We start from the raw sequence: 9,928 nt of genomic DNA, 5'->3' as shown, positions 1-9,928 counted from the left end.
CAAGAGTAAAGCCCAGGAGTGGCTAGTATAAGATTGGAGACACTAAAAACGTCCGGAAGAGCTGCGAGGCTTGGGGCGTGCTAAAGGGGAGGTAGGAGGCACGCATAGCCTATAAGGCTGGGGTGCACCAAGTCACCCTGAGATCATAAGAGATCCTAGGCAGCCTCCCATATTAACTATTAAGATCAAAGACGTGGCGGGCGAGAATTAAGAGGGTGCTGGATCTCCTAATTGGCACGGCAGGGGGACCTAGCTGGATCACGGCCGCTCTTAGGCCCCACCCCGTGACACACCCCTACATACACTGCTCAAAAAATATATAAACCAGAACAATTTTTTTCAAATAAAATTAAAATAAGTTATAGTAGACATTTGATTTTTAGTATATACTTTGTTTTTATCTATAATTTTATTAAATTAAATCTTTTAAAAGATTTTGTGTGTGGCCCTTGATAGCTCACCAAAACTTAAGTGGCCCTCCAATAACTACCCTGAGTTATGGTGTAAGTTGATGTTGTTAAGCTTAGTTGACATTGCCTCTTCACTGTTGTTCTGATACATAAATAACTACTATTAATGCCACCCTGAATAGTGCTGATAGCAAAGCAACAATGTAACACAGAACCTTATTACTCATCAGATCTGATTCATGTATATTCTCAGAGGGGTATTGTATTTAATGCTAGGAAAGTAAGTGTTTATCTATCTAAAATACCTGCAAAGCTAATAGAAAGTATCTACAATCAATTGAAAGGTGAATGAACATTTATTTTTAATACTTCCAAAATCTTTTAATTTACAAATGTTTTATCTTGTACAACCATATTATTGCTTTCCAGATAATTTATTTAGCATATTTTGGCTAAGGCAACTAGTACCGAGAGAGGCAAAAATCACAAGTGAGCAAGCAAAGAATTTAAAGTTTTTGTTTGTTTGTTTTTTTTAAGATGGAGAAGTAAAAAAGAAGAATGGAAGTAAAAATGTCCTTTCAGACAGCAAACTGGCAAAGAAAGTGCTGACATCAAAAGTGGAAAGACTGTAAAAGAGATTGGTGAAAATGTCAATGTTAAATGAACAGATAGTGCATAGCAGGGAGCGGAAAGAAGTCAGAGTTCCAGGTTTCTCCTAAAAAGTTCACTGACACAAATAACACCTAATAGGGAGCAAAATTCATGTTTATCTTCACATGATATGTTGCTATGTAGATGGCAGATAAATACATATACTGGACATCAATTCACTTAAACAAGGATGAAAGGGATCTGTTTTTAGAAATGTTTATGGAGCAATCCAATGAGGTAACAATGAGAGCTTGCTGGTGACCTGAGCAAGAAACATACAGAATAGTAGTGCTGTGCGAGGCTTCGGATCTGGAGAAGATCTGGATGCTTCAGGGTCCGAAGCAGCACATCCAGGTCGAAGCGCCAGCCTCGTTTGGCTTCCCGAAGTGGTTCAGAGCCGCCGCGGCGATCCGGCCATAGGGTATAATGGGGAAACAATAAAATATCTATAACTTCGTAGTTTTTTTTGTCCGATTTGGATGAAATTTTCAGGGATGGTATTCTCTACAGAGAGAATGAAGCCTACTATGTTCCAAGAAGATCGGTGCAGGGATTTGGGGGGAAATGCACCCCAAATTCTTGAAAGCAAATCAACAAAAATGAAGATGTTTGTAGAGAATGGCAATTAGGAAAAGATTTAAAGTGTTGAAAAGTACAGCTTAAAAAAATGTTTAAGCGGGGATCACTAGCATCTCCAGGTATAAGTATGGTATAAATATCAAGAATGGAGGGCTTCTGTTTTATTTTGCTTTGGCTTTTTTCTTTTTTATCAGTGATTATAAAGATGTAAGTATTGTTAAAATGTCGCTATACAAGGAAATCCAAAAATTACATCCCATTCCTGTATTTACACAATAGGAAATATCTACAATAAAATCTGACTAGTTTCATTTTCACTAGAATAAATAGAATGAAATTTGAATTTAATTTAAAAAAAAGGAAAACTTCCATGCTGCAGGCCAAATTCCAGGTTAAGTCTAGAGTAAATCCAGCTTACTTCTTCCAGCTCTTCTGCATATAAGATACCCCATTTTAAACAACCTCATGCATTCAGTACAATGGGCATAAGAGAATCTACATTAGTGAAAGGAACAGCAATTACATGTTATTTCTGAATCTTGCTCACTTGCTCCTCCTTGGAGACCCTTACGCATTGTGAAACTCAAAACCAATTAAATGCAAGTTTCACTCTGCTAGGCTAAGGACAGAAGGTACATATAAACTGGTTTAAGTGATCAGAACCTGGTTTAACCCTGTAACAGAAAAGGAGCTCTGTGCACATAAACCAGTTTTAAAATGGCTGAAACTGGTTTAAGATAAACCTGATTAAATGTAGTATCATCCTGGTTCAAGTTAAATCACAGTGCCCCAGTATACTTTCCAGCCCTGCATTGGGCTGTGCTGTCTGCTCCAGAGACGAAGGCTGGCCCTGCCCCTCTGCTCCCTAGCTGTAACAGTGAGGGCTGGCTGACAAGGGGGTGGGGAGCAAGCCCAGCTAGGGATGCAGCCCAAACTATAGGGGAGGGATTACCTCCCCCCACCCCCGCAGCAAACCCCAGCCTGGGTCTGGGGCCAGGGAGTGGGGTTAAACACCCCTTTCCCCATTCAAACTTACTGCTGGCTGCAACTGTGGACTACAAATCCCAGGGGCACCTGGAAGCAGAAAAAGGGAGTGATGAGCAATCCTGCAGAGTCCTGCAGCTGTAATTCTGAACTGCAAATCCCAGAGACCTCCGGGCAGCAGGAAGAGAAAGTGAATGCACAGCCAGAGAGCCATGCTTCAGTGACCCCTGGCTTCCAGCCTGAGACACTGCAAGCATGTGGCTGCATTACCTGAATCAAAAGGAAATGTCTGTTCACTTCTGTTTCAATGTAATCTGTGCAGTTTAAACTAAGCTGCAAAGACTGAATAGATTTAGCCTCAGACTTTTTGACTGTCTGTACTTAGCCCTACACATAGTTATTTAATTTGGCCCCTTTGCTAGATGACTTTATGGGCTTGGATGTCTGATATCTTTGCACTGCTATAATCAGCCTTCATGCTAGTGTAAACACCAGATATCTGATGTACAGACCAGTGCCAGTGAACTTACTGGAATGTAGTAAAGAATTATCCTGAGAAACTCAAGGTGAGATGCACTGGTATAAGTGTCATATGTCCACAGCTATCCTAGAATGGCTATATGCAATATGCAAGCAGACTATTATAAGCCCTCACTGATACCCAAGCTGCCCTAGGTTCCAGATCCCACTGTGTATTACATCAATTTTAAAAAATAATATGCTTTACACTAGTGTAAATATGTAGTGTGCCCAGGCCCAAAGAGCATCTAAACTTGTATTAAATGCTCATCAAGGAGGTAAATATATGCTCTTTTATGTACAGAGTAGCTTTGATCTTAACTTAAATCTACTAAAATCCATCTTCCTCTTAGGTTCTTTTCTTGCATCTCTTCCAGCCACTGCTGACTAGATTATACCCTTTAGACTCTCAGGGCATGTCCACACAACCCAGCACGTGCCTCTTGCCCCTCCTCAAACCCCTTTGAAGCGGGGCAACAGGCATGTGCAGGAATGAAAAAATGTTCCCTGCGCTGCAAACTTGCAGTGCAGGGAGAAAATGTGACCCCTGGATATCCAGGGGTCTAAAAAAAAGTGAAGTATAAAAAAGCCATCGGGGTGATTGCAGCAGCTGGTGGGGAATGGGGCCAGGTGGGGCAGCAATCAGAAGGCTGGGGTGGGGCATGTGGGCCTTGCAGGGGGGGTGGTAGCCCCTGCAGGCGCCATTTGGCCCCCATTGGGGAGCCATACCCCTGGTGTGGGGGACAACCCACCTGTTGGGGGGCTGAACCCTTTGTGTGGGGGATGAACCCCCTGTTGGGGGGTTGACTCCTCTGTTGGGGGGTGTAGCCCTCGTGTGGGGGCTGCACCCCTTCTGTAGGAGCTGAATCCCCTGTTGGGGGGGGCCATAGCCGTTGTGTGGGGGACCAACCTCTTGTCTGGGGAACATTGCCCTGTGGGAGGGCAGCAAAATATGTATTCATGAATTCATGAAACCTGTATTTAGAGTTTATTTTATTATTATAATAAGAGACTTGCTTTAACATTGTAGATATATCAATAAAACATTGTCCAACTGATCGCTGTCTCTGTCTCGCTCTCGCTCTCTCTTTATAGTAGTCTTTTGTTTTACTTGTGGAGGAACATGGATTTGGGCATATTTTAGAGAGTGACTTTGGGATTTTTTTTATCAGAGATTTCTCACTTTTCTAACAGGGAACACTAAAATTCCTGCTAGGGAGGCCAGTGGCAGGACCCTGCTTACTCAGACCTGGCACCTTGGACCCATCTGGCTGTGGCTGACCTCCTGACCAAATGGGGCCAGGCGGACATGCTTTGACAGTTCAAAGCAGGCCACCACACCTGGAACATATTCTGGGTGACAGCTGCCCAGATGGCCAGGCAGGGGGCACAAATAGCAGTAGTGCCACACAAAAGCCAACCCTGAAACTGCAGTCCGCTGGCAGCTGGCCCAGAGGGGCAGATGCCTCTACTGGCTCTGCAGTCCCCATCTGAGTCTGGCAGGTGCACAGCAGGTCACAGCCAGGCAGCAGCCCCCACTGCCAGACTGCTGCAGCGGGTAGAGAGTGCAAGGAACTCTCAGGGTTGCTTCAGCAGTCCAGCTGGTACCTGGGGACACTACCCCTTGTGCCAATTGGCTGGGCCCCAGAAGCTCCTGAGAGCTAGTAGCCCTGAGCTTTTTATACTGCTCGGGCCAGGCCAGGGCAGCTTTTTGTACTGCTGGGGACAGCACAGGTGCTGGCTCTAGCTCCCCCCGGCTGAAGATCTGGGAGGAGCCAGGCAGGCTTATTTTGCCCCAAGTGGCACAATTTGCTCCACAACAAAGTTCATATCTGAGCACATGTGCAGAAGCAAAAAGCCCTGGCTCAAATTTGCATCGCTTCTATTTGAGCTGCTGCAAGCGCATGTGCTTGCATGTGTGGACGTGCCCTCAGATTCACTGAACCATACTCAAAATTCATGTGATTATATATGTGAAAGAGGGCGAGAATCTAATAAAGCTGAGTTTAATCTCTTATAGTTTGATCACTTTATGTTTATTTCAATTCACATCTTAATTTGGGCCAGTAAGAGACTATTAAAACTATTAGCTATTTCTTCTTATAATAACCACTACAAATAGAGATAGTAAAAGTTACTGAAGACAGCAGTATCTGCTTGGCTTCCACCCTGGCCACCGAGGAGCACAATCTGTAATCCAAAAAGGCCAGTGTTTCTTCTTCCTTTCTTTACCTCCCACACAAGTCAAATAGTCCTAGAAACCCACAGCACCTGGAAATAGAGGAGGGTCTATAAGGTTCCAAAGGCTGCTGAAAACAGATTGATAAACACATTAATTAATTTTGTTGTTTCACTTTTGTGCATTTTTCCTTTACAGCTATAAAGCAGCTCTGGGGCAAAGAGGATCATCAAGCAGAGATTGACAGTCTGCTGAAGGAACAGGCTGCAATGAAAAATACCAAACTCATGACTGTCTTGGAACTTTTGAAAGACCGATCCTTGCGATGGCAATTTTACCTAATGATCATCATAGGAGTTACATTACAGCTCAGTGGCATCAATGCAGTTAAGTAGTCCTTTCATTTTAAACTACATCATAAAGAACCATCATGCTGTAATATCAATATGTAACATGTTGCAATCAACATAAAAATGAGGGAATATCACATTGCTTAAAAATTTTGAAAAGGTTAATGCAGCCAAAGCCCTCATAGCAGCAGCAGATTTGTCCACTAGAGCAAAAGACAAGCATGCGGACATGGAAAATAGACTACTTTCTTATGTTTTTTTCTCCCAGCCCCTCTCCCAACCCAAACTTCTCATTAACCCAGCTGACAGAAGTCCATTATAGCCATCAGAACTGATACATACACACTTGGCAGTCAAAATATAAAACAAATTTGAAAAATAAGAAAACTCCAAAACTGAAAGAGGATATTTTTATAAAACAATGTGTAATTGATATCTGCAACTCAGTGTCAGGAGGACTGAAAAAAAAGAAGTTGGCATGTACATAGATAATAGACTATCCACAGTTATATTCAGTACATACATTTTTAATTTATGATCATGATTCAAGATGCAAGACAAGCAAATAAGGATTTGTTTACAGAGGCAGCATTTTCCATATTATATTTTTGTCCAAGAAGTGCTGTGGAACACCTATTCTAAAATAATTGTGTCCAAGTGTCTGGCTTTTACCAACTTCACTCTGAATCAATGCATACATACAGCACTGACCTCTCTAAATAAGCACTTGCTAATCTGAGCAGGTACCCCCAGAGCTGTACCACTGCTGGGCTCTCTGCATTCTGGGACACTTCTGTCATTACACTCTGGAATGCCCATTACAAACCACAGAAATTCCACATGCCATGATCCTGCCAGTAATTAAAGACATGTCCAGCAACCTCTATATCAGCGTTTCCCAATCAGTGTGCCGTCAGGCACGTCCACATGTGCCGCAGCATTTTGGGCTGGAACCACACCCCCCACCTGCTGCTGCTGCAGACATAGACAGATGGGGAGCGTGGCTCCAGCCCAAAATGCCGTCTGGCCCCCACCCCGTCCCTGCCCTGCTCCGCATCCAGTGTGCCATGGTGCTCTTTTATTTAGGTAAGTGTACTGTGGGGCAAAAAAGGTTGGAAAACGCTGCTCTATATGATATGATCATACATCCAACAAGTTTTGACTTTGGAAACAGTTGCTGCAGTGCTATACTAATTTGGTGAGAGGAGGTAGAAATGTAGCAGCTGGTTGCAGATGCACTTGCTCTGGAAAAGTTTCACCTGGTCTAGTAGTGCTCCTCTGATCAAGAAATTAGCACCAACTGCTGGAAAACGATAGCAATGGGATCTTAGGGGGATGGCACCAGCAATGGCAGCAGAATCTCAGAATGATAAAAGTCTGTTTCTAAGAGATGTATGCAGTAATTGCCTAGGGCTGCACCAGCAGTGTACCAATAAAAGAACACTCCTTCATCTAAGTACATGGTTACAGCCAGCTGGAAGCTCACCACTGCCAATTGTCCCAGTCCACAGTTAACCAGTTTGTTTTTGGCAGAGCAGCAGTTGAATTTACTGTAATGGAGACATGCATTGCCCTGAAAGAGCTGATACCACAGGCCATAAATCTGGGCAATGTGCAGGAAGTTACTGATAGATTTGCACTATTGGAGAGTTACTAAATTGTACTGAGGTCACTGATGGGATCTATGTGTGCAGTCCTAAATGTCCAATCTAGGCTTTATTGTCCATAAACAGAAAGAAGTATTTCTCCATGGTGTTCCAAAGCCAGGCTGATTGCCATGGCAGGTCACCAATATTAATATGGACTGGTTTGAAAGAACCCGTCATGCTCAAATCTTTTAGAACTCATGTGTTTTCTTTATTCATGGTAGACTGTGTTGCTATTTCTCCTTTTCATAGAATTATATAATCATAGAGAACTAGGGTTGGAAGGGACCTCAGGAGGTCATCCAGTCCAACGCTCTGCTCTAAGCAGTACTATCCCCAATTAGATCATCCCAACCAATGTTTTGTCTAGCCAGGTCTTAAAAACCTCCAAGGATGGAGATCCCACAACCTCTCTGGGTAACCTGTTCCAGTGTTTTACTACCCTCCTAGTGAAAAAGTTCTTCCTAAACTTTCCTTTCTGCAACTAGAGACCACTGCTCCTTGTTCTGTCATCTGCCACCACTGAGAACAGGCTAGCTTCATCCTCTATGGAACTACCCTTCAGGTAGTTGAAGCCTGATATTAAATTTTACTTTGACTCTGGACAAGTCAGGTTACTCTCCACTTCCCTGAGTTATGAAACCTTTTATTTGATAAGTTAGTGGACTTATTCAGCTAGACTTTGAGGACTAGGAGACAACAATACAACATGCTTTTGGAAAGCAAAAAATAAGATGACATTGCCTCAGGAGTCTGGAGTTTGCCAAGATCCTGGCTTTTGGGGAAACTCTCCTCCTCCAAGTCCCGGTTGATCTCTAAGATCATACTGTTTTTGTTGGCACCAGCAACATACTAGGGTTCAAAGGTGGACCTCCTAGAAAAAAAAAGGTTTTTTTTCAGAGTAAGACAGTCACCTGGACACTACCTCCAGTCCTGTTGCAAACTTTTGCAGTGTTGAGTTGGATCATTTCCCCTCATAATCACTTGCTTTGTGGTATGCTTATATATGCATGTTTCAATGACTGTTAGGAAAGTAAACAATAAGATAAGTCATGACCTCTGCATAGCTTCACACAGATGCATGAAACACAGCTTCTATAAAGCTCCTAATACCAACATCAAAGAAGAAAGGACATGCAACTCCAGAAATATGTAAACACAAACAGGGCTCTCCTAGGTGTACCCAGGAGGTGACATCTGGTAAACATGACCGCAAAGAAGTGGAGATAACACAGGTAAACAGATATATTAGACCTTGCATGAAGCAATACACTGTGGGACTACACAGGGAGGAGATTGCCAAGTTAGTCTGAGATACAGATGCAGTCGCTATACCTTACTCCACACTACCTCATCCTCAAAAAACTTAATCCACTCTGAAAGTAAATTATGCAGTTGGCTACAACTGGTTAGATAATTCACAAGTATCATGCAGTGTGGATGCAAGACTTTTTCATTTAAAAGAGCAGGCCTGGGAAGCGTAGAAAGGCTTAGGACAAGGGATTTAGAAAAAAACATTACTCTGGACAGTTTATGCTGTATGTGTCAAATGAGTGTCTCACACCGTGACAGGGGGCAAGCCTGGAGCCAAGCCTCAAGTCGGCCCACCCACCTGTCTATGGGGCAGGCTGCCCAATCTCGCCTGCCACATCTTTGTTGTAACAATAAACTGGTGGTAAATGTGGGAGGCTACCCATTCTATGCCCTGATGCCAGCAAGCATTATCCACAGCTCTGTACCATCCCTACACCATGGCCTTGCAGATGGCATCCAGTATGCCACTATTCTCCTGGCCTAAAGCCAGGCCAACTTAGTCCTTCGTCAGGTCTCATTCACTCACACGCTCATACCAACCCCCTATCACTGGGGCCTCTTGCACTCCACCCTCTCTCACAGGGTCTCTTGCTCGCCACACGATACTATGCTTCTTTCACTCTGCCCTGCTTCCTTGAGCAGCCCCATAAGGCTTATCTAAGTCACACTTCAGCTGGTGACGTGCAGTCTTTTGAGCCACCCCCATGACCCTCACCTGGGTAGTGGCCAGCCAATTCACCAAATGGAGGGCTAACTCCACCCTAGCCCCTCACCAGGCTTCTCACACACAACAACTTGATCTTACGGGGGTTGGCCCATGTGCTGCCCTTCTGGCTGTCCCACAGCCCTACTCAGCACACCCCCTGAGAGTGCCTTTCAAACGGACCCTCAGTCCTACTCAACCCCTGTCAGGGCCTCCACTGCCACCCTCTCTCCAGGGCTCCATGACTGCCCCCTCTCTGGGCCTATACAACTATCCCCTCCCTGGGGCCTCTTTCACCCCTGCATGTTCAGGTGGCTGCAGCCATGCCTGGCCCCACTCCTTTCCTGGGGTCTTATATTCCCAGGGGCTCAGGTGGCCGTACCCATGCCTGGCCCCCTTACCCACAGTGTTGCTGGGGGCTGAGATTGTTAAGGAATCCCGACCTGCCTTTCACCAGGGAGGTGAGCAGTCCTGGTATTTGAGTGGGGCTGCCATGCCACCAGCACAGCCACCAGGTCTTCCTTCCCTGGCAGGGCACAGTTTTTGGTTGTGCTCAGGACCAGGAGCCTCCAAACCATCCCCATAGCTCCTGC

General features: G+C 44.5%; 1 protein-coding gene across 1 annotated transcript in view; it reads left to right on the top strand.

Annotated features, from left to right (window-relative positions):
• Window positions 1–9,928, top strand: part of LOC109290409 (solute carrier family 2, facilitated glucose transporter member 11-like) — a 96,450-nt gene that overhangs the window by 31,857 nt on the left and 54,665 nt on the right. Inside the window, exon 7 of the mRNA XM_019506899.1 lies at window positions 5,521–5,708. Within this exon, the coding sequence (XP_019362444.1) occupies window positions 5,521–5,708 (188 nt within the window). The remainder of the gene's footprint in view (window positions 1–5,520; window positions 5,709–9,928) is intronic.

The sequence above is a fragment of the Gavialis gangeticus genome, unplaced genomic scaffold (genome assembly GCF_001723915.1).
Source record: "Gavialis gangeticus isolate Ggan-Ray unplaced genomic scaffold, GavGan_comp1, whole genome shotgun sequence".
NCBI classification, from domain to species: domain Eukaryota; kingdom Metazoa; phylum Chordata; order Crocodylia; family Gavialidae; genus Gavialis; species Gavialis gangeticus.
Note: the sequence above shows the minus strand (reverse complement) of the source record. Positions and strands in the feature narration are given on the sequence as shown.